A 23,995-nucleotide genomic window follows, 5' to 3' on the forward strand; every position below is an offset into this window, starting at 1 on the left:
CTCACATGATTTGGTGCTTGGGAAAAGAACTGGAGGCAGAATAGCTATTGGTCAAGAGCATAGACTCTGGAGCTGGGAGAGGCTCAAATCCAGCTCTTCTGCCTAACTGGGCCAGTTACTCTTCCTCATCAGCAAAATGGGGATATTTTGAGGATTCATAAGGTGCTTAGAACAGTGTATGACATACATAATAAGTGCCATATAAATACTTGTTAAAATAAATTTAAAAGTATCCCCATTAGGTCATGGAGGGAGGCTACAACCCTGGAGCCTGCCATCCAATAAAGCCTCACCAGTTAGTGGTGGGATTTTAGAAGCAGTGGGAAGGGCTTATTACCAAAATTTGTCTTCTCTCAGGTCGCTTAAAATTCCACCAGTAGAAAGGTATCTGAGTTAGCACGACAGGTTTTTTTTTTTTTTTTAATTACTATGCTCTTGGGAGATGGTTGGGCTCAAGGCCCCATTGATGGCCACTTCTACCCCAAATTCCAGGTCCTCCCCTGAGGCACACTCTGTGACAAATTTGGTGTGTTCTGCTTCCAGACCTTTCTGTGCACTTACCTATTATACGTTTATATAGAAGTGTGTATGGGGTTTTGCAGGTTTTCCTTTCCTTTTTCCTTCTCTTTTTTCTTTCCTTCTCTTAATCCTCACTCTTGCCATCTTTCTGCCAGCTGACCTACGAGGACCCGCCCGGCTCAGATCCGCTTCGGTGCCCAAAGGAGGAGGTCCGGGGTCCCTCGGCAAAGCCCTGGGGGAGAGACCCCGGAAAGGGGGGCCTTGGGGCGGACAAGGTGGGCAAGTGCTGCCACTTTTCAGTTTGGCCTCTCATCAGTAGAGACCAATCGGCCTTTGGAATTCATCCCTGAAAAGGGCTTCTTTCCCCATCCCCAAACAAAACCCCACACACACTTTAGCAGAGGGTCGAAAGGGTAAAAGACAGTAATCTGATTTCGAGGGTGCAGGCCGAGGAGAGGAGCCAAGAGCAGAGTGGGCCGGCCCGCAAGTCGCTCCCGCGAGCGGCGGGTTCCAGCTCCGTCCTTTAGCGCGAGCCCCGCGGAGATAGCCCGGCTGACTCGGGCGATTCATATGTAAATATGGGAAGCCTGGGGGAAATGCCTGTCCTATACAAAGGATTGAGGGGTTGAGGAGCATTCCAGGGCCCTGGGAAGGGTCTGCGCCCCCTGCTCACGCCGGGACCCACACGTCCGCTGGCCGCCGGCTCGGGCGCTGCAGGTACGTCCCGGGCGTGGGGCGGGACTCGCGGCCTCCGGTGCCCGCGCCGGGGCACTTGCGGCCGGCTGGGACCTCGGGATTCTCCCCGCCAGCGGCAGAGCCCGCAGCTCTCCGGGGCGAGGGAAGCGTGCGTGGCTTTGCTCTTTAACTCTGCTTTGAAGTGTGTGATAGACTGGGGAAGTGAGCCCGGCGACAATGCACGAACCAGAAAGGGGTGGGGGCGTCTTGAGAAGGACGGATGGAATCGGGACTGGGGGGAGAGGAGCAACCACTGGAAAAAAAAATGTCCACAGCTAATTGTTTTAGCACGGAAAGTCAATTTGTGCAGTAGCCCCAGCTGCTGAACACCTGCAGGGCCTTCCTAGGCTGAAAGTGAGAGCTCGTCTACACGCTTTATTGATTGGTCGATACCGGGCCTCAGTTTCCTCCATGAGCTTGCTCATCCCCAGATGTTATTGTTCTTATAGAAAAGTAGAATTTTAGAATCTCCACAGGGCATTTTCTACTTAGTGCATTTTACCTTAATCTGGTGCAGCCGGCATTTTCTGGCCCATGGTGGGAAAAGAACTAACTTTTGTTGGGTCATTAACCTTGTTTAATTTACTCAACTACTCTGCAAAGCATATATTATTATCCTTATTTTACAGATGAGGAAATTGAGGCCCAGAGGTAAAAATGGACTTTTCCAGGGCTCCTCAGCTACGTGGTGGGGAAGTGCAAGATTCAAAACCTGGTTCCACTGCCGCTGGCTGAGGCTGAAGGCCGCCTAAAATTTTAGAGCAGACTTTTTTCTTAGAAAATATATGGAATAAGGGAAAAACAGTTTTACACTTGGAGTCATTTCGAACCAGATATTCTTTATTAATCTTTGAAAACTCTTTTGAGTATTAATATGTTTGTAGAACCCGAAGTTCGCCTGTTATCTTCAGAAACATCTCAGGTTTTGTTAAAATTGCAGATACCCAGGTCCCACCCAGATTTGCTGAATCAGAATCTCAGGATTGGTGCCCTGGAAACTGGAATTTAGTGAAAACATCCCACAGGGGTTTTTAATCCCACTAAAGTGTTCTGGATTTTGTTTTTTGAAGGCTGTTCAAGAGCTTCTAAGCCCCGTCTGGGAAAAAAAAAAGGCATGCTGATAGTTTATAAGAATCATTACCATTTATTTTTCAGTCTCTCAATCTGGCTTCCAATTGATGAGTAAGTGCTTGCTGGTGCTTTATGCTTTCAGCTGCTATAATTAATAGAACTCACAGGAGAGAATGCAGTCATTTCCAGGGAGTTTTTCAGATTTGAAGCAAACAAGCCCCTGACCTTTTCTGGTTGAGATTCCAGGCTAGGGTAACAAAATGGTGCAGGATTAAGTATATAGGATTTGGATTTAAATATATTTAGGTTCTAATTCCAGAATTGCCATTTACTCCTACCTAACTTCAGACAAGTTGGTCAACCTCAAGGCCTTGGTTTTCTTATCTATTAAATGACAGTAATACCTGCTTTAAAATTTTGGTGTATTAAATAAGTTCAGGGATGTGATCTATTAAAGCATCTGGCATGTTATTGGAATTCAATAAATGTTCTCCCTTTCCAGAGCTTTTTAATCTTATACTTAAAATTTGTTTCTTTTCTCAACTTGCCAAAATGGGACCATATTTAGGACTGGAAGTCTATTGTTTTGAACTCACAAAGAAAATTTAAAACAAGGCCATTAAAAATAAAATTTACATATATTATAATTAACTTATAATTTAACACTGTGGTAAAATGAGAGTAATGCTTGAAATTTTGCCATTCTACCAAAAAACTCAAAATATATTTCCATTATGTCTTTTTAAACTTTATTTTGGGCTGGGTGCAGTGGCTCACGCCTATATTCCTAGCACTTTGGTAGGCTGAGGCGGGAAGATTGCTTGAGTCCAGGAGTTGGAGTCTGCAGTGAGCTATGATGATGCCACTGCACTTCAGCCTGGGCAACAGGGTGAGACCTTGTCTTAAAAAAACAAAAAACCTTTATTTTGAATAATGTCAAATATACAGAAAATTGCAATAGGACAAAGAACTTCCTGTATACATTTTACTCATATTCACCAGTATTTAATTTCATTCCCTTTTTTCTCCCCCAAACTTCCCCCTGTATAGTTTTTCTTTTTTTTCCTGAACTATCTAAGAATATGTTGTATATATCATGCCCCTTAGTAAACTTTGGTGTGTATTTTGTATGACCATGGGTATTCTCTACATGACCATGATAGATTTGCCATTTTGGGAAATTTAAAATTGATTTACTCATTTATCTAACAATCTATATTCCAGTTTTATCAGTTGTCCTAGTTAAGTCCTTTGTGTCATCCCCCCTCCCCCCAAAATCAGGATCCAGTTCAGAATCACACATTGCATTTAGTTGTCATCTGTTTAGTTATCTTTAATTGGGAATGGTTTCTCAGGCCACCTTTGTCTGTTGTGACACGGACTTTTTTTTTTTTTTGAGGCAGAATCTCACTTTGTTGCCCAGGCTAGAGTGAGTGCCATGGCGTCAGCCTAGCTCACAACAACCTTAAACTCCTGGGCTCAAGCAATCCTACTACCTCAGACTCCTGAGTAGCTGGGACTATAGGCATGCACCACCATGCCCGGCTAATTTTTTGTATATATATTTTTAGTTGGTCAATTAATTTCTTTCTATTTTTAGTAGAGACAGGGTCTCATCTAAGCTGGTTTCAAACTACTGACCTCGAGCAGTCCGTCTGCCTTGGCCTTCCAGAGTGCTAGGATTACAGGCGTGAGCCACCACACCCGGCCAACATTGACATTTTGAAGTACACAAATCCTCAGTTTGTCTGATGTTGCCTCAGGATTCGTCTCAGATTATACATTTTTGACTAGGATACTACATAAGGGATATCATGTTGTTTCCAGACATGACGTTTGGAAACACATGATGTCTGTTTGCCCCTTATTGGTGTGGTTAATTTCTATTACTCAGTTATAATGTTATCCACTTCTAATACATAATGACTATTTTTTTTATTTTTGTAATTAATAAGTAATTTGTAATATGTATTTCAAAACTATGCAGATATTCTGATCATTATCAGACCCCAGCACCAGAATCATCCATTGATGATTCCTGCCTGAACCAAATTTTATTCTGATGGTTGCAAAATAGTGATTTTCTAACTCTCATTTCTTCTATTCTTTAGGAGTTGACATTCTTCCATAAGAAAGAGGTTTCTCTTCACTCTAATTATTTATGTACTTACAGATTCTTATTTTATTCAGTAGAATTGAATATTTCCACTGAATAAAATAAGAATGTTTAGGCTGGGCACAGTGGCTCATGCCTGTAATCCTAGCATTCTAGGAGGCTAAGACAGGAGAATTGCTCAAGGTCAGGAGTTCAAGACCAGCCTGAGCAAGAACGAGACCCCGTCTCTACTAAAAATAGAAAGAAATTAGTCAGACAACTAAAAATATATAGAAAAAATTAGTTGGGCATGGTGGTGCATGCCTGTGGTCCTAGCTACTGGGGAGGCTGAGGCAGGAGGATCACTTGAGCCCAGGAGTTTGAGGTTGCTGTGAGCTTGGTTGATGCCACAGCACTCTAGCCTAGGCAACAGAGTGAGACTGTCTCAGAAAAAAAAAAAAAGAATGTTTAATTTGATACTCAGATTTGGCCAGTGGGAGCCTTCAGGCTGCCTCCCATGTCCTTTTGACATGTCCCCATCATGTTATTGAGCACTTCTTTCCTTTCTGCCCCTTCAGGCTCATCTATACTTTCTTTGCCCCAGCCCTGGAATTAGCCATTTCTGCAAAGAACCCTGCTTCCTTTTAGTGGAGAATGATTTTTAGAAAACAGAATCTGGGTTGCACTGGAATTCCCAAATTTTGAGGGAAGGGGCAGTGGAAAAATTTTTGGAGAATAAAATCTGTGAAAGTATAACTTTCCATAAGTAGTTTGAACATTTGTATTTTTGCTTAAATCTGGGGAAAATATGTTCTTTTGATTGTATTCAGACTTACTAGTGTATTTACTTACCAAATTTGTAATTGCTTATGTGCATCTTAAGGAATTTTTTTTTTTTTTTTTAGAGTCTCTCTCTGTTGCCTGGGCTAGAGTGCTGTGGCATCAGCCTAGCTCACAACAACCTCAGATTCCTGGGCTCAAGTGGTTCTACTGCCTCAGCCTCCTAAGTAGCTGGGACTATAGGCATGCACCACCATGCTCGGCTAATTTTTTCTATATATTGTTAGTTGGCCAATTAATTTCTTTCTATTTTTAGTAGAGACAGGGTCTCGCTCTTGCTCAGGCTGGTCTCGAACTCCTGACCTTGAGTGACCCACCCGCCTTGGCTTTTCAGAGTGCTAGGATTACAGGCATGAGCCACTGTGCCCGGCCAGGATCTTAAGGAATTTGATAGAAACTAAGCAGAGATTGCTTCAGTGTTAATTTTTTTTTCTGATTTCTTACTTTGGTGTTTAATGTTCATTTTAAATGAACAAATGCTGTCCCATGTTTATAAATAACTCTCTCATATATCTAAGTAACTGTAAAAGTTAGTGACAAGATACATATTTGTTTTCATTTTTAGAATCATGTAGTCTAGTTCTTAGAGGTTCTTTTAATTGAAAATACCATTAAAGAACTTCATGTGTATAGTAGGTTTGTATCTGTCTTCTAGGACATTTTAAGTAGCAAAACCTGCTTTGTGAGTCTTTAAGGATTTTTTTTTTTTTTGAGACAGTGTCTTGCTCTGTCACTCTGGGTAGAGTGCAGTGGCATCATCATAGCTCATTGTAACCTCAAATTCCTGGGCTCAAATAATCCTCCTGCCTCAGTCTCCGAAGTAGCTGGGACTGCCCAGCTAATTTTACTATTTTTAGTAGAGACGAGGTCTTGTTCTTGCTCAGGCCGGTCTTGAACTCCTGAGCTCCGCTAGGGTTACAGGCATGAGCCACCATGCCTGGCCTTGATTAAGGTTTTCATAGGGAGAATCTAAACAATTTTTACCTATTTCTTTATATACTAATGTTAATCCACCATTGGAGTGACTGGAAAATGATAGACCCTACAGTTACCTAGTTCTCAGATAATCCCTAATTCTTGGTTTATGCTTAGTTGGCATTATTTTATGTTCTCCATAATATTTCGTTTAAATGCTATATCTATATTTCTAGTTTTTAGCTTGTTATTTCTGCTACTTGATATCACAGAACAGGTTTTATATCTGCTTGATGGGAAAGCAAGTCTTGGTAAAGCCAGACCCCTTTCAACCTCTCTTGTAAGGAGCTTGTAAACACTGATTTGTCCTCCTAAAATGGGCCAGCTACTCCTTTTTAGGACAAACTCTCAAAATGGTATTGTACATGTCGGGAAAGTACTCTCTGTAGGAATGGCTTCCTAAGTGCTTCAGCTGTTCCTGTTTAGAACTGCCCCATGCGATCAGATTTCCTGGTGGTCGGCAATAGTGAGATCTTTCGTTCTCAAGGAATGTGTTCTTGTGACTCAAACTGTTGGAAACTCCTACTTGCACACCCAGAACTGCTGACCGGTTCTCTTTTCCTTTCTAGAAATGACGCTCCTCTCCTCCCAGTCTTCATCACTGGTGGCCCCTCCCGGGTCAGTGTCCACTGAAAACCCAGAGCAGAGGATGCTGGAGAAGAGAGCCAAGGTGGTGGAAGAACTTCTTCAGACGGAAAGAGACTACATTCGGGATCTGGACATGTGTATTGAGCGGATCATGGTACCCCTGCAGCAGGCACAGGTGGGAGCTGTGGGGGACAGTTAGCTTGACTTGGAATGTGGCCCTCCAAGCCGGGAGCACTAGGATGTGGGAGCTTTCACTACAGAGATTTATTGAGTTTGAAATGAAGGCTGTGATTGTGGCTGCTGCTGCTCTTAATCAAAGGCCCCAAAATACGTGCCGTCATCAGCTAAGCATCCTGTCACTTGTCAAGTCTGCTGTTAACCTACCAGCCTTACTGCAGTAACTCCCAGGACATTTCCTATTTCTATGGCTCCTGAAAATGGTTCCAGGGAGTCCAAATCGTGGCTCTACTGGGAAGGTCGTGTGATAATATAACAAAGTGTCAGGGTAAGGGTTCCCTGGCTCTAGTATCTGATCATACAGAGTTTGTTTGGGAAACCCTTACCGACATGTGCTTGGGCTTTTCTAGGTGCTAGATGGTAAGGAAAGGGTAACAGTATCTCAGGAATTTACAGCCTTTATTGCTTGTTACTTGACCACCTGGGCTTGGCTTGGGTTATACTCTTGGAGCCTTCACACCCAAGTACTTCTGTAGCCAGTGGGCAGTGCCATCAGATGGGTGCTGGGGGCAGTTTGTCTCCCAGTGTATTTATAAACCAAATTGGTTCCATAGTCACTACTTTACTAACATGCTGGTCGGGAGAGCAGAGAGTACTTGGATCAAGGACAAAGGGTGACACTAATGTTGGATGTTTGTATTCTAGAAACTTTGAGAAAGTGAGTGAAGAAAATGATCTTGAGCATTTTTTATACAATCCTTGAGATATTCCTAGCATGAATGATATGCCATTGGTTTCATTTCCATGCATTTTTGTGTTTTATTTCCCTTTCTCAGCTACCAAACATTGACTTTGAAGGACTTTTTGGAAATATGCAGATGGTGATTAAAGTCTCAAAGCAATTATTGGCTGCTCTGGAAGTCAGCGATGCTGTAGGTATGAGCCCCTGCCGTTGTTTCAGAGGGGTGGGGGGAAGGGGCCTTCCTGATACTGAGTAGTTATGCTAGGAAAATGCAGTTTTAGTTACTTAGTTCAGAGGTTATTTGAGCCCCTGCTTCTTGTATCTCACATTGCTTTGAGATGGTATAGGACGTTGGCAGTAGTACGTTTTTCAGACTGATGGTTGCAGCCTGTTCCTGGGTCATGAGATCAATTTAGTGGTTTGCACCCCATACATATTTTTCAATAAAATAGAAAATGTCAGAATGTATCGTAAGCAATAAGTTTACTGTTTTTTGAAACTTTTATTTCCATTCCATACACACACACACACACCAAGTCATGATTTAAAATGTATTTATGTGGATCATTGTCAAGAATATTTTTAAAACATTCATCTAGTTCTTATGCACAAGGAAACTTACTAGCTCTCTCTTGCTGAGTAACAATTACACTGAAACTTAGAAGCTTAAAAGGTTAAACACACATTACTTCACAGATTCTTTTGGTCAGGAATCTGGAAGCGCCTTAGCTGGGTGGTTCTGGCTCCGGGGCTCTCATGAGGCTGGAGTGAGGCTGTTGGCCTGGGCTCAGGGATCCACCTCCAAGAAAGCTCACTCAGCTCTTCAGGCCTCAGTGCCTTCTCATGCGAGCCTCTCTGCGGACGCTCCTCAGAACATGGCATGAGTCACGAGCCACCCAGAGTGAGCGGCCAGAGAGAGAGCAAGCCTGAGGCAGGAGCTGCAGCGTCTTCTACAACCTGGTGTCAGAAGTGACAGAGCATCAGGTCTGCCATATTCTACTGTCATGATGCCAGCCCTGGTACAGCATGGGAGGCGGTGGCCTATTATTTTGCTATTTTATTGGAATCATAGTTACAAGACGCTGCCACAGTTCCAGCCACCACACTACACATCCAGCTGAAGGAAAAAGTGACCCCAGTGTCATTTTAAGGCTTTGCAAACCTTTTCCAGAATTCCTCCATCAGATTTTTCCTTTTATGTCTCATTGGCCAGAACTGGTCACATAGATACTGAGGTCACATAGCCTACATTGATAGCTAGAAGAGGGAATGGGGGAGACGTTGGTTTAGAATAGGCAGTGTTTACCCGACTCACCTGGGAGAAGAATAGACAGAGCAACAAAACAGAGCGCTGCCCTCCTGCAGGAAGGGGCAGTACAGCACGGTCAGTGTTTCTGCACACTCTCCCGGGATATGCCAAGCTGGATCTCAGGTGTTCCCTACAACTGCCCTCTGAGGTCTAGCTGCTCTTAATCTTATTTCTCAGATGAGGCAGCTGAGACTTAGAAGGTAATTTGCCCGAGGTCTCGTGGCTAATAATCGATGGGACTATGTTCAAATTTGGATCTTTCTGCCGTCTAGTCTTGCATCATGAGCCTACGTACAGAGTGGAGCTGTGTGTCTCACACTTTCCGGAATGGCTAGAGAAAGCGAAGCCTGGGGTCCTTGCTCTCGGCCTAGCTGGAGAGGTCAGGCAGGTCGAAGAAGGAGAAGCAGACATTGAGTTGAGCTGAAGGAAGTCATGGTGACCCAGTTTTAATATAATGATAAAGCATAAAAGCCAATTTATAAGATTTTATAAGTCATTTGAGATGAGTATGTGTAGATCTGTTATTTGAAATATGAAAGAAATGGGAGAAATTTGACTGGTATCTAAAAGGAGTTAATTATTAATCAAGCAATTACTCATTTTTCTTCCAGCTTATTATGTGTTGTCATGTTCGGGGCTCTCAGTTTCCCCAGGGGTGACTTCTCTTCAGCCCAGTTCCTGTCAGGGATGAGTCTTAGACGCCATCTGACATTCAAGCAGGTTTATTCTCGTAGCACTCGTAGAAGGCGGATAGTGGGAACCGGCTGGTGGCATGGGCCGGATACCGTCAGGGGTCAGGTGACCACCTCACTGGGAGGGTGTCCGTCCAGAGACCATTCTCAGAGTTTGGGGAGATCCTTCCCCCTTTTTCATACCAGCATCCAGTCTGGGTCAGTCATCAAGTATCTGTTTCACAAAGGGAGTTTGAGCTGTCCTTATAAAAGTCAGCTTTGTTTCAAGGTTTGTGAGAGTTGCTCAGCGCTGAGGTGGTCTTGTCTCCTGGAAACAGAAGCCCGCCACGTCACATCACACTGCTAAGTGACATAGCCTTGGCCTTGCAAGGCGTTGCAGTGGGCCGCCTCCTACCGTTGATCTTATATCCATAATCCCATCCCCGTAAGATCTGTGTTTATGTTTTCTTCTTCTCTTCCTGTCCTATGTGAAACAAGGAATTGGGTAGCAGACTTAGGTGTGTCGAAAACACTTACAGAAAAGTGGTGGCGAGTTCTAGGAATGGAAAGGCCCAGAACCGAGGCAGGGACTAGCGAGCGCCACAGAGGAGGGAGGCAGGCGGTGCGGTGAGTGTTGGGGGAAGCTGAGGCCACTCGAGCACTCTGTGCGGGGTGGCTCCCGTCTCCAGCAAAAGGCCGGGCAGTGCATTCAGTGGGGAATTAATAAAGGACGAGATTTTGGACATCTGATAAGGTTCTGAGAAGTTAAAGAAAGGCAAGTTAAAGCTTTGTGGAACCACTGAGTTAGAGGATGAGCAGGAAGCACCGGGGGCTCTGGGTATGCAGTAACGAGGTGGAAAGGGCTGGCTTTTACGTTATTGTGAGCACGTCCCACAGAAAGAGATGTTCTACACAGTGACTCAGGATATGTGTTTGTATGTATGCCTGTGCTTAGTTTTACTATGTCCCGTGTTTTCTATTCCATTTTGTTTCATAAAAAAAGTTCTGATCATGGCCCATCAAGTAAATTTCATGGCCCACAGTTTGGAAAACACTGGAGATTAAGGTGTAGCTTGGCTAGTTTATAGTTGATGTAGAATAGTCACCATCGGGGTGGGTTAAGAGCAGCGAATTGAGGGGTATGAAAGATCGTCTGTCTGATAGAGAACATTCTGAGAATGCAGGTAAGGAACAGGAAAATGAAAGAAAACAAGGCAGACCAATGTAGGATGGTGAAACAAGGTAAAGAAGATGATGAGGCCGGGTGGTGCAGTGGCTCATGCTTGTAACCCTAGCACTCTGGGAGGCTGAGGCAGGAGGGTAGCTTGAGCTTAGGAGTTCGAGACCAACCTGATCAAGAGCGGGACCTTGTCTCTACTAAAAATAGAAAAAAATTGGCTGGCTGTGATGTCATATGCCTGTAGTCCCAGCTACTCGGGAGGCTGAGGCAGAAGGATTGCTTGAGCCCAGAAGTTTGAGGTTGCTGTGGGCTAGGCTGACACCACGGCACTGTAGCCCAGGCAACAGAGTGAGACTCTTGTCTCCAAAAAAACAAAGACATTGGTGGCTCAGTGACTCCGCAGTGGCTGTGAAGATCAAAAAGGAGCCAGCCCACTCCCGCTGCTGTGTCTGTCAGGCTGCAGGAGCAGACGAGGTGGCGTGAGGTGATGTTTATGGAAAAAATCAAGTCTTTCTTACAGAAAGAAACTGTAATTAAGGAAATTAAATGGAAACTTATCTTCGCAAGAATAGGGACCTCTGTAGGACACAGCAGAGAGAACAGGCGACACCACAGAGGCAGGAAGGGATGGGGTTCCGTGAGGGCCGTGTGCAGCACAGCTGGTGAGAGTAGTTGCAGAGCAAGCTGTGAGCAAACTCGTATTTGAGGGGGAACCAGGATGAGAGGACTTTTCTGGGAGCCCACGAGGTGAAGGAGAAAGGATGCAGTCTACTGAGGGAAGGAAGGAAGGGCAAGAGGAAGAACCATTTATTTGTTTGTTTGAGATAGGGCCTCACTCTGTTGCCCAGGCTGGGCTCAAGCAATCCTTCCGCCTCACCCTCCCCAGTAGCTGGGACTGCAGGCACATGCCACCATGCCTGGCTGGTTTATTTATTTATTTATTTATTTTCTTTCTTTTTATTTATTTTGGCATATTATAGGGGTACAGATTTTAAGGTTTCAATAAATGCCCTTTCCCCCCTCCCCACACAAGTCTAAGTTTCCAGCATGACCATCCCCCAGATGGTACACATCTCACTCATTCTGTATGTACATACCTGGTCCCCCTCCCCCCTGCCCAATACCCTATTACTGTAGTACCTATGTGTCCACTTAGGTGCTGCTCAGTTAATACCTGATTTATTTTTTGTAGAGATGGAGTCTTGCTATGTTGCTCAGGCTGGTCTCAAACTCCTGGCCTTAAGCAATTCTCCTACCTCAACCTCCCAAAGTGCTGGGATTACAGGAATGAGCTACCGTACCTGGCCCATTTTACTAATTTCTAACTACAACTTAACACTTATTATAGGGAATAAATCACATAGTATTAGCAGTACCTGTGACTGTCACCGACTGAAGTCACATGTTCCTATCACCTTAAGTTGTTGCAGATATCTTGAAAGTTCAGTAATTTCAATAATACTCAACCAGAAGCAAACAATGTTACCAGTGTATGTCACTCATCATACTGTGAAAGTGTGCTTTCACACATTGGGATTATTGGATTCATTGTTGCATTTGGTTACTTAGTGACTTATAAGGAAGTACATGTTATTAAATCACAGATTGGGGATTTTTTTATGTTATGGATATTTCAGTATAATAAATTTTATTTATAGTCATATGTATTAAATTTATGCATAAAGAAAAACTTAGAAACTGCTGTTGTATGTAGAAGGAGCCTTCTTTAATTTTCCCTGGAGATGAGAAAGTAAGGTGATCCCTATGGATTCCTGACCACATGCCTACAGGGCCAGCGCTTGCAGATGCCTTGCTCTGCCTAACTAGGAAGGGACTGGAGACTGTTTCAGGCACCGGCTGTGTGTGTGTGTTTGTGTTCTAAAAAATAAACACATGGATAACATGGTTCCCTAAATTTTGCTTTTATGTGATTATAACTTTAAGCTATTGCATGGAAATTTCTTATTAATTTGATGGATACCCTTATTTCTTATAATAAATAGGATTTAATTGCTACTAAAGTTTGGCTACGTACCTTGCATTTAGGCTACTGAGAAGACAGTTACTAAGAACACTGTATGTTTGTGCACATTCCAAAGGACCTGTGTTTCTTGATCACCGGGATGAGCTTGAGGGCACGTACAAGGTTTATTGCCAGAATCACGATGAGGCCATTTCACTGCTGGAGATCTATGAGAAGGATGAGAAGATCCAGAAGCATCTTCAGGACTCCTTGGCAGATCTTAAGTATGCGTTTCCTACACTTCATTTCCATCGAAGTAGCTCTTTAGTTCTGCCTTTTAGAAGTCACCCTGTGCATACGTTTTGATTTTCTATGACATCTATCTGCCTTATTTTGAACATAAATGATATATGTCCTGTTATGTAACTTATCCTTTTCCCATTATGTATCATGGCCATCTTAAGTGCTTCCTGCTTTTATTTTTGTCTCTTTAAATCACTTTTATCTGTGTATACAAAATATTAAGTTAGCATTTTCAGGTAAGCAGCAGCCAGGAAGATAGTCTGGGCCAAATGAATAAGAGCACAGATGAGAAGACAAAGTACAATCATTCTTGACACCGGGTGTGATTCTTCTGGTCTTAGGGAGGCAAGCTCTAAAGGTATAATGTGCGGATAAGCAGATCAAAGTAAAGTTTGAGGCTTACTAAGTTTTTTTAGATATGTCACCATCAACATAATTTCCTTTTTATCCCATGTGATTTTTGTTTCCCTAACTAATAGGTATGTTCTGAGAAGAATGTGAAAATCAACATGTCTCTAATAAGCTGTCTCTTTTCTTTTCCTGCCCGCTGCCCTGTAGGAGCCTGTACAACGAATGGTAAGTTCCATTGCTACTTGATGTAGGAACTTGTTTCTTCAGAGGATTTTTCCTAACCCTTAAAAGACTGTATTTTCTTTCTTTGTAGATAAACCTAGATGTAGGCTCACCTTGCTGTATTTTTTTCATAGCACTTACCACTGTGTTTGTTTGTTGCCTGTCTCTTCCACCACAGCAGGGACTTTTTACAGTCACAGTTAGATCCCCAGCACCTAGGACAGCACCTGCTGTTTACTAGATGCCCAGTACATATTTGTTGAATGAATATTTATTGAATGAATGAAATTAGAAAGTAGGGTAAAAGAACAGAACTATACTTAAGAATAACAATACTACCCACAGGCACTGTATTATTGATAGCTACTGGAGTCTTTTTTTCCTTCTTTTATAGGGGATGCACAAATTATATTAACCTGGGCTCCTTCCTCATCAAACCAGTACAGAGGGTAATGCGTTACCCACTGTTGCTGATGGAGCTGCTGAATTCCACCCCAGAATCCCACCCAGATAAAGTGCCTTTAACCAATGCAGTCCTTGCAGTCAAGGAAATCAACGTTAACATTAATGAATATAAACGTCGAAAGGATCTGGGTAAGAAAAGTATAATTGCTGAAAAGGAGGTATGCCCTTTGAGAATGCTTTCCTTCTCAAAAGAATTCTTAATAATTAGGCTGGGCGTGGTGGCTCACGCCTGTAATCCCAGCACTTTGGGAGGCCAAGGCAGGAGGGTCACTTGAGTCCAGGAGTTCAAGACTATCCCGGGCAACACAGTAAGACCACATTTCTACAAAAAAATAATTAAAGAATGAGCTGAGTGTGGTGGTACTCACCTATAGTCCTAGCTACTTGGGAGGCCCAGGCAGAAGGGTCACTTGGGCCCAGCAATTCAAGGTTGCAGTGAGCTGTGATCACACCACTGCACTCTACCCAGGGTGATAGAGTCGAGACCCTGTCTCAAAAAAATAAAAATAAATTAATAAATAAAGGAATTACTTCTCTAGAGTTGGACAAGATGTTAGGTAGAGTAGGGCTGAAATGAAGAAATGGTGGTAGAATTTGGGGGAATGTGATATGAAAAAAAGGGGAGAAATGATAACAAAAGCACAACTGTGGACTATTGGAAATAGGCGTCTGTAATAAAGCTTGTAGCAGTCAGAGTCTTGCTGGAGAGAGAGGAAGGCAGGTTTGAAAATGCTTGATGAATCAGAAGAGTTCCAGCTTGGGGGATTTCCTTGTCAGATCCTTTAGGGCTCTGCTTTCCAGTCCACGCTCAGATTTGTTTTCTCCATGTCTTACTGCCTCCACTAGAGTTAGCACTTTCTGTGTTTTTTTAGAAAACCCTAGTTTGCCCATCTGTCTGGCTCCTACCATTCCTGCCTACCCCCGTGACCTGCCTCCCTGGCACGAGCCCTTCCTCACATGCCCTCCCAATGCTGTACAATCTGTTGCCTGTCCACCCCTCCTTCTTTACAACACAGAATGAACTGAGCCTTTTTTCCTCTTTCATCAAATCTCTTTTCAAGGCCCTATTTGAGCACTCAGTGAGTTATGCGTGGAGACTGTGCTAACCTGACTTATTCATGGCCTCAAGAATCTGTAATATAGTATAGCCTCTTTGTCTTTCTGCTCCTTTCCACTTCCATCTAAAGTTACCATTACCTTTGTCTTTACTTCAGCCCTGTACCCACATCAGTATGAGATGTTGCCTGTGGCTCCTAAAGCTCTCTGGCCATCCAGCCCTTTCTGTTGGTTCTTCTACAGCAGAATGTGCCTTTTTGCTGCGACCCAGTCTGCCCCTTGGTGCCCTTATACCTTTATCTCTGGACTGTTCTGCAGAGGGTGTCTAATGGGTAGCATGGAAGTTAATCAAACACTGCTGTACAGCATTTTACTGTGTGAGAGAGACCATTGGGTATGAGTATCTTATTTCTATATGAAACTTTTTAAGATGGTCTTATGAGGCAAGTATCTTTCTATTTTTTACTGAAGAGGAAAATGAGGCTCAAAGAAGTAACATGGCTTATCTAAGGCCATGCCTTGATGAAGCGGCAGACCCACCAGGCTCTGGACTCAGAAGTCCTTGACTCTGAATCTTAGGTTCTTTCCCTCGCAGCTCTGCCACCTTCCCTCCTTGGCCCTAGCCCTCCTCCCAGCTGCTCACGGTGTCTCTCCACTGTGCCTCAGGTGTCCTGTCTGTCCGCAGATTATTATTTGGGTTAATGTTTTGTCTGCTCAGTCGTAAGCTCATTGAAGACAAGCGCCAGCCCCAGTGTGGGTTGATAGTCTCTTTTCGTGTTCACTTTTTAGTGGATTCACTCTCAAGACAGTGCTTTTTCCATTCTCACCCTAGTCCTCAAGTACCGGAAGGGTGATGAAGATAGCCTCATGGAGAAGATTTCCAAACTGAACATCCACTCCATCATCAAGAAATCCAACCGAGTTAGCAGTCACCTGAAGCACCTCACTGGCTTTGCGCCGCAGGTGAGACCCCTGCACTGTAAGGCCCCGCGTGTGTATGACAGCTTTTCAGGGCTCCACTGGGCAGCCCGCCTGGTGTCCGTGGGTGTGGTTCCCTCGTGGGCCTCTGGTTTTGTTCAGCTGGTGGACGTGGGGCCTGCAGCCACTGACAGTGCGAGTCCATCCCCAGCCCTCCCTTTGGGCCTCGGTGAGCTGCTTGCAACATGTACAAAGGCAAATTAGGAGGCCACATTAGTTGACATAAATAATTATTGTGGTTTCCAACACACTTAAGAAGCTTAAAATTTATTTGGGAAGACAAAACTAAAATTGTAGACATATTAAGCTAGAAGGGATTTAAGAGATCACCTAATTGGATACCTTCTGTTACAAATAAATGTAAGATTGATTTGAAAAACAGATAGTTTATCAGCAATGCTGAGAGTTGACCTGAAGCCTCCAGACGTCATTCTATACCATGCATACACGATACGATTAATGGAAAATATGAGCCAGAAAATAGTCAGTTGCTAAGTTTTGCACTTTTTTCTCTAAATGCTGTTACATTTAGAAAACCAAGAGCTCCATGAGAGTGAGCTCATGTTGGCCTGAGATTTAATCTGAGCCTTTCAGGAAGAGGACAGGTTTGGCACAGGGAGAGGGGAGGGCCAGGCAGGGGAACCTCTCAAGGTTCCTGAGGTCAGCAGACTTAGCTGTGCCGGGAATGGCAAAGAGGGTGCAGGGCCAGAGCAGAGGGTCTGCTTCAGGAGCAGAGGGAAAGAAAGTTTGAAGGTGGGAGGGCCTGTATGTATTTTGGAGATGTTTCAAAGCCACCTAGAGGTGTTTAAACTCAATTCAGTACAATCCAGGGAAACATCAGAGATTTAAAATTGGAATTGAAGATGCTTTTAAGAAAGCTACTTTTGCCAATAAGATAGATTGAGGGAGAGTCCAAATTTGCTAACAGCGTTTGTTTACTTTGAAACAGATAAAAGATGAAGCATTCGAAGAAACAGAAAAGAACTTCCGAATGCAAGAAAGATTGATCAAGTCTTTTATCCGAGACCTGTCTCTCTACCTCCAGCATATCCGGGTGAGAGTCTACGTCACCCTCCTTAGAATCACGTAGGGTGTAATTCTGCCCCTTGTCCTGTTCATCTGTTGTGTTGTTTAATTAGTGCTGAGTAATCTGAACTCAGATTCGTCATTCCACCACACACTCCTTTTTAGGATTCCTAGAGGTTATTTTAAAGTTAACACATTAACTGCCACACTAGACAAAAAGTTTTTCCCTGGGCCATGGTGTTTTATTAAAACAGAACAATCATTTCTAATTTGTTATTTTTTATTGTTTTCTGTGCATGAGTTATATGCAGCACAGTCCACATTTTTAGAATTAAATTGTCAATATTAACTGTAACAATAAGAACTGCAGAGTTTTGCTTCATGACGCCCTGGGCTCAAAACCAACCTAAGTCACGTGGTGGTCAGTGTGTTAACATTTAGAAGATCAGCCCTGTTGTATTAATTTTACAGTGGCCCAGCTCTTTCCACCCTCCTTTCAGTCTTCATCACCTTTCCCACACACACCTTGAAGTCTCCTCTATCTAGTTATATAAGAAGCACTTGTTTTGTCCAAACCAGTTTGAAGATTGAGTGTTGAATATAGCAGGAAAGAGAAAAAGAGTAATAAGCAGTGGGTAAGATGGTAAGAGTAAGAGAATATTCTAGTGGAAGTGCTTTCTGATTGTTTTAGCTCCCAATTTTATTAAGTTGCTATATATAAGGTTTCTAAAGGTATTAGAACTATAAGTAGCTTTGGAGAACTGGAGAAGCCAAGAAGATAAGGTAGGCCTGGGTCTTTCCTGGCTTCAGGTGGTGCTGTCTTCATGAAGTCAGAACTAGGATTAGAATCCTTTCTATTCTTATCTCTGATTTGTCTGTTAATTTAATAGAATGATATAAGCCTATGCTATTCTCCCGTCCCTTACACATGAAAATCTGATCTTACAAAATAACTTTCTTTAAAAGAGATCTTTTGGGCTGGGCGCTGTGGCTCATGCCTGTAATCCTAGCACTCTGTGAGGTCGAGGCAGGAGGATCATTCTAGGTCAGGAGTTCGAGAACAGCTGGAGCAAGAGTGAGACCCATCTCTACTAAAAATAGAAAGAAATTAGCTGGACAACTAAAACTATATAGAAAAAATTAGCCAGGCATGGTGGTGAACACCAGTAGTCCCAGCCACTCAGGAAGGTAAGGCAGAAGGATTGCTTGAGCCCAGGAGTTTGAGGTTGCTGTGAGCTAGGCTAGTGCCACGACACTCACTCTAGCCTGGGCAGCAGAACAGCAAGACTCTGTCTCCAAAAAAAAACCCAAAAGCTGGACAGGTGGGGTACCACATGAGTTAAATAAGCACCAGAAGAGAAATTGTCTTGAAGCTTGCATTTCTTTGCTGTCACGACATAAAGGCAAACCATTTCTACAGCGTATTGTCATGTGATAAAAAAATGGATTCTTTTTGCAATCACAAGCATTTGGCACAAGAGTTGGATAAAGATGAAGTGCTGAAACGGAGTCCAAAACCAAATATTCATCAAAAAAAGCTAGTGGTGTCTGTGTGGTGGTCCAGCACTAGTGTTAGCCCCTACAGCTTCATGAAACCTGGTCAGTGGATTACAGCGGGTGTCTGCTGCAAGCAATTGGATAAAATGATGAGGATGCTTGTGATTAAGCAGCTGAGATTGGTCACTAGAGATAGGCCAGTCCTCTTGCAAGGCAACATTCAACCACATGTCACATAAGAATAACCCCAGGAAGTACCTTCTCAGGGTAACACATGGACAGACTGTGGAGTTTGCTGTTGTTGAAGGAGAAAAGGTGTAGAGGCAGCAAATATTACAGGTGCTGGTGGAGTTCCAGTTCAGGGCAGTAAATATGTGGCAGACCATGACCATTTTGGATGCCATCCATGTTGCCAGGGGTCCTCCATGCAATTACCAGCAGATTTACCAGAATAGTGAGAGTGAGGAAAAGAACGAGGAATCAGAGAATGCTCAAGGCCAGACCCAACAACGCCGGCCCTACTGCAGGCGAAGGTTCCCACCTTACTAAGTGCAGAGACCCTGTGGGCATTGACCACAGTCTTCCAACCATCCTGCGCAGGGAGAAGTGGTATAGAGTCCTTACAACCAGGGTGCAGGAGAACAAGGTAGATCAGTAAGATAGAACATGTATCAGACCACGATTCTGCATGGGCCCTCCTCGCCAGAGACAGCCCAGAGAGGACAGCAGTGAAGAGGATAAAGAGAATCAAGGAGACGAGACCCAAGGTCAGCAGCTGCCTAGCTGGATTTCAAGGGCTCAGTGTGGTACCGCCATAACCAGTTACCAGCGCAGACGCCCAGAAAACTCGAAACCATAAGATGCGAAAAAGACAAAAGTAGCCGACCCGAGAGTTGAGAATTCATCTGCTCCCGAGGCTGAGCAGGCAAGGCTGAGCAAATGCTGGCTTACCATCCCGACGTCATCTAATTTAGTCATCCAATAACAAGAAATGAGTATGAAATTCCAGCAATGAGAAATGAACTGAAGATTGGAGCTGAAGACCTTAAGTGCTTGCTGTTTGCCCGTTGACCAGATAACTAGAACTATCTGCATAATCTGTGCAGCATGGGGGTTTTATTATTTTTACCTACGTACATCTTTTTTTGGTAATAATTAACATGTTTTTTTTTAAAAGCCTGGTTTTTCTCAATATGCCTTTAAGGGTTTTTAAATTGTTTCCCATCTAGTCAAGTTGAGATTTTATTTATTTATTTATTTTTTTGCTATCACACAAGAGGAGGTTTATTTTCTGGCTAGCCAGGGTCCAAGCCCCAGAGCACCAACGCAGTGGCCACTCTCACAGGCAAGGACCCCGACCAGAACAACGGCATGCCTTTTATCCCCATGGTGCACAAGCTGCGCACAAGCTGATCACGCATGGATCATGCGTTGAGCTTTAAAATGATTGGTTGCCCTCTATTGCCTGATGGGCCAGTCGCCCGTGCTTCAATGACCTCATCCCATAATTCCCCATACAGCGGTGTAGCAAGCAAGCAATGACCAGAAGCAAAAGTTTGCAGTTAGCTCTCATTGCCCCACCTAAGCACATTCCCGACAATTGGAAAAATTCCTCTGCCCTACATTCCCCCCTTTCTCTAGGTAGCAGACGAGCACTCCTGCTTGTCCTCAAGGTCTCTTAGGTGCTCTAGTTCTATAGCACTTACCATAGCTGCTGATGTTGTTGTTGCAATACTAGTAGCTGGACAGTGTTTATCTGTTCTTTCACAAAAGCTACTAGTCTATTAATTACACAAGGCCCGAAAGTAAGGACTAAGATTAGCATAATGAGTGGGCCTAGTAAGGTAGATAGTAGCATTGTTAACCAGGGGGAACTGTTAAACCAAGACTCAAACCAACCTGCTTGCTGTTCATATTCCCATTTGCGGCGGGCAAGCCCCTCCCTCAAGTTGAGATTTTTAAGAACTTCATTTTTAATTGATATGTTTACAACTTGATTTTTCTAAAAAAAAAAAAAAAAAGTCTACTAACTATAAAGCACCTGTGAATAAAGGTCTTAAATATTTAAAAAAAAAATTGGGGCATGAGCCAGGTGTGGTGACATGCACTTATAGTCCCAGCTACTCAGGAGGCAGAGGCAGGAGGATCACCTGAGCCCAGGAGGTCAGCCTGGGCAACATAGCAAGACCCCATCTCTAAAAACAAAAAATCGAATATTGGGACAACTATCAAGTATATTCCCTTGCCACTTGTTAAGACTTTCTCCCACAATCCCTCTAATTCCGATAACCTCTGTTGGCTATTTTCTCCCTGTGTTTCTCAATGCATAGCAAATACCTGAGCTACCAACCCTTAAAAGGCTCATCTCTGTAACAACAGTGGATAGCATTTCAAGGTGGGACATATGTAAGTAACATTGACAGCCATCTTATGGATGGGTCAGTTTGGTTCTGACTGCTGACATTAAAAATTAAGAGAATATGTTGTACAGTTTTGTCACTGACATAAAATGAAAAGCCCTGCCAAATAATACAGTTAGATAGATTGAGTAATAGAGTACCAGCAAGAACATAAGTGAGGGACATCAACTGAATAATCTGGTATCTACATTGGCATGGAGTATTTTGGGACTTTACAACATTCCTTTAAATTTATTAAGAGGACATCATGTTTCACGTTAGGTCACCCCCTGGAGAGAAATTAGGAACATTCCCCAGTTTATCTTTCTGACAAAGCACAGGCTTTAAATGTACAGATACAAGACTTAAGGACAAAGGTCTAAAAATGTTATAAAAATGAAAATCACACCAATATATGAGGCACTGATGGTTTTAGCTTAGGGACTTTGTTTACCCTTTATACTAATTCAATATTTAGTCTCTAGGTTTTATTTGTGTTAATATCAAAATAACGGACATTCCCTAAACTTAAACTAAAAAAGGCAAAAAGCTGTCGTGATGAATCAGGAGGGGCTGACTGTGTAGCCACTCACATATTCAGCAGCAGCAGAGAGGAAAGAACCCTCGGGAGTGCCAGAGTCGGGTGACCAATCAGGGGTGCTGGGGCCATCGTCTCTGAGAACGTGATGGCGTGAGCCAAGACTTGAGCAAGGAGAGGTCATCAGTCATAATCCTGTAGGAATCATCTTGGTTCTAATGCGATTATTTATTTTGGGGTGAATGAAGAAACCCTCACCTTAGGGACATAGGGAAATGCTAAAGAGATGGCAAAAGCCCTCACCAGTTTTTCTGTAATTTAAAGTCTTGGACTTTTCTGTGCCCCCATAAATCATGGTTTGTGAGAGTATGCTTGTTTCAAAGCAAAAATACTATACTGGGGAGGAAATTTTGAATTATGCAACCCTTTTGTCCCAGCCTACTAGACAGGATAAATGACAAAGGCTGGAATGTTCTGTTTGTTCTCACTCATGTCTGTTCTAACTGGCTTCAGGAGTCGGCGTGTGTGAAAGTGGTGGCTGCCGTGAGTATGTGGGACGTGTGCATGGAGAGGGGACACCGAGACCTGGAGCAGTTTGAGAAGGTGCATCGCTACATCAGCGACCAGCTCTTCACAAACTTTGTAAGTGACTTTTTCTTCAAAGGTTGGCCTCCTTCCCGAGGTCATCTCACACATCAGCTCGTGTGAAAGTCAGTTCCACAGAAACACGCCCTGTGCACCAGGAGTACTAGTTGTGTTTTAGGGCCAAATTGCTTGGGAAATTGTAGATAGATGTATATGGGATTGTTTAATTGCTAGTTGAAAGAAATGGGTAGGGTTTGACAGTTTCTTAGAGTTCTCTGGATGGCTTGAGGCTAGAGACATGCATACTTGGGGAGCTCACAGGTGTTCTAACAGGAAATTATTTTTAATGAGTTGCTACTAAGTACTTGTTTATGTTCTTTACATGTTCAATACCCTACCCTCAATATCTGTCCCTATAGAAAGAAAAATTCAGCCAGCCATGGTAGCTCACACCTGTAATCCCAGCACGTTGGGAGGCTGAGGCAAGGGGATCACTTGAGGCCAGGAGTTTGAGACCAGCCTGAGCAATATAACAAGACCCTATCTCTGCAAGTACAGAAAAATTAGCTGGGCATGGTGGCACACACCTGTGGTCTCAAGCTATTTGGGAGGCTGAGGCAGGAGGATTGCTTGAGCCCAGGAGTTTGAGGTTGCGGTGAGCTATGATTGTGCCACTGCACTCCAGCCTGGGTGACAGTCTTAAAAAAAAAATTTTTTTTTGAAAAGTGAAAAGTATTACCAAGTAGTTATGATTAAAAATGGTTTTATGGGTGTGTGAAAGTTACTATACCGCAGATTTATGTTAAATTCAACCTGTATAGATGCCTATTACATGTAACAGATGTTACCAGATAAACTTACATCTGGTTTGTAATGCACACATCATATCAATGTGCAGTTTAGCATTTAACAATTAAGGAGTTAAACTGGGATTAGCATATTTTGCAGACTCTTTGGTGTGTGGGAATTGGTGGAAAGTATCAATTGGAAAGTTCTGTGGAATACGTAAGTAGCATCGAGTCTAGTGCTGGGTCAGTAGAACACCATCGTGGAAACGCATGGGCTTAGCATGTACGCTGGGAGCAAAGCAGCTGGTACTGGCACAATAAAATCAGCCTTAGGAGTGTTTTGGAGAATCACAAGTACAGGATACTGAGCAACGTGCCTTTCTCATCCCTACAGAAGGAGAGGACAGAGCGGCTTGTCATCTCTCCCTTAAATCAGTTACTGAGCATGTTTACAGGGCCCCACAAGCTGGTCCAGAAACGCTTCGACAAGCTCCTGGACTTCTACAACTGCACAGAGCGGGCAGAGAAGTTGAAGGACAAGAAGACCCTGGAGGAGCTGCAGTCTGCCCGGAACAACTACGAGGCCCTGAACGCGCAGCTGCTGGACGAGCTGCCCAAGTTCCACCAGTACGCCCAGGGCCTCTTCACCAGCTGCGTCCACGGCTACGCCGAGGCCCACTGCGACTTCGTGCACCAGGCTCTGGAGCAGCTGAAGCCCCTGCTTTCAGTGAGTCCCTTACTCCGCCTCAGGAAAGCCATCTCTGAAGCTCTCCTGGTATCTTTCTGGGAATGCATAGTAACACTGTTTGAGAAATTATCCAAACTAGATAGATTAAATGTGTCATTAGGACAAGCCTGTCAGGAATTCTTGATCCCTTGATGGTGCCATGAAATCTGTGGCTTTTTAAACATCTCTTTCCCT

General features: G+C 43.6%; 1 protein-coding gene and 1 pseudogene across 5 annotated transcripts in view; both read left to right on the forward strand.

Annotated features, from left to right (window-relative positions):
* The window catches only part of DNMBP (dynamin binding protein), a 106,085-nt gene that overhangs the window by 73,690 nt on the left and 8,400 nt on the right, over positions 1–23,995 (forward strand). For all 5 annotated transcript variants that reach the window (XM_012768350.3, XM_012768358.2, XM_020280621.2 and 2 more), the window contains 9 exons: positions 6,805–6,998; positions 7,837–7,936; positions 13,002–13,149; positions 13,727–13,744; positions 14,136–14,335; positions 16,095–16,225; positions 17,190–17,294; positions 22,214–22,342; positions 23,468–23,800. In XM_012768350.3, the coding sequence (XP_012623804.1) occupies positions 6,805–6,998; positions 7,837–7,936; positions 13,002–13,149; positions 13,727–13,744; positions 14,136–14,335; positions 16,095–16,225; positions 17,190–17,294; positions 22,214–22,342; positions 23,468–23,800 (1,358 nt within the window). The remainder of the gene's footprint in view (positions 1–6,804; positions 6,999–7,836; positions 7,937–13,001; positions 13,150–13,726; positions 13,745–14,135; positions 14,336–16,094; positions 16,226–17,189; positions 17,295–22,213; positions 22,343–23,467; positions 23,801–23,995) is intronic.
* Positions 17,307–20,839, forward strand: LOC105873435 (Y-box-binding protein 1 pseudogene; annotated as a pseudogene).

The sequence above is a fragment of the Microcebus murinus genome, chromosome 14, assembly GCF_040939455.1.
Source record: "Microcebus murinus isolate Inina chromosome 14, M.murinus_Inina_mat1.0, whole genome shotgun sequence".
In the NCBI taxonomy this organism is placed as follows: domain Eukaryota; kingdom Metazoa; phylum Chordata; class Mammalia; order Primates; family Cheirogaleidae; genus Microcebus; species Microcebus murinus.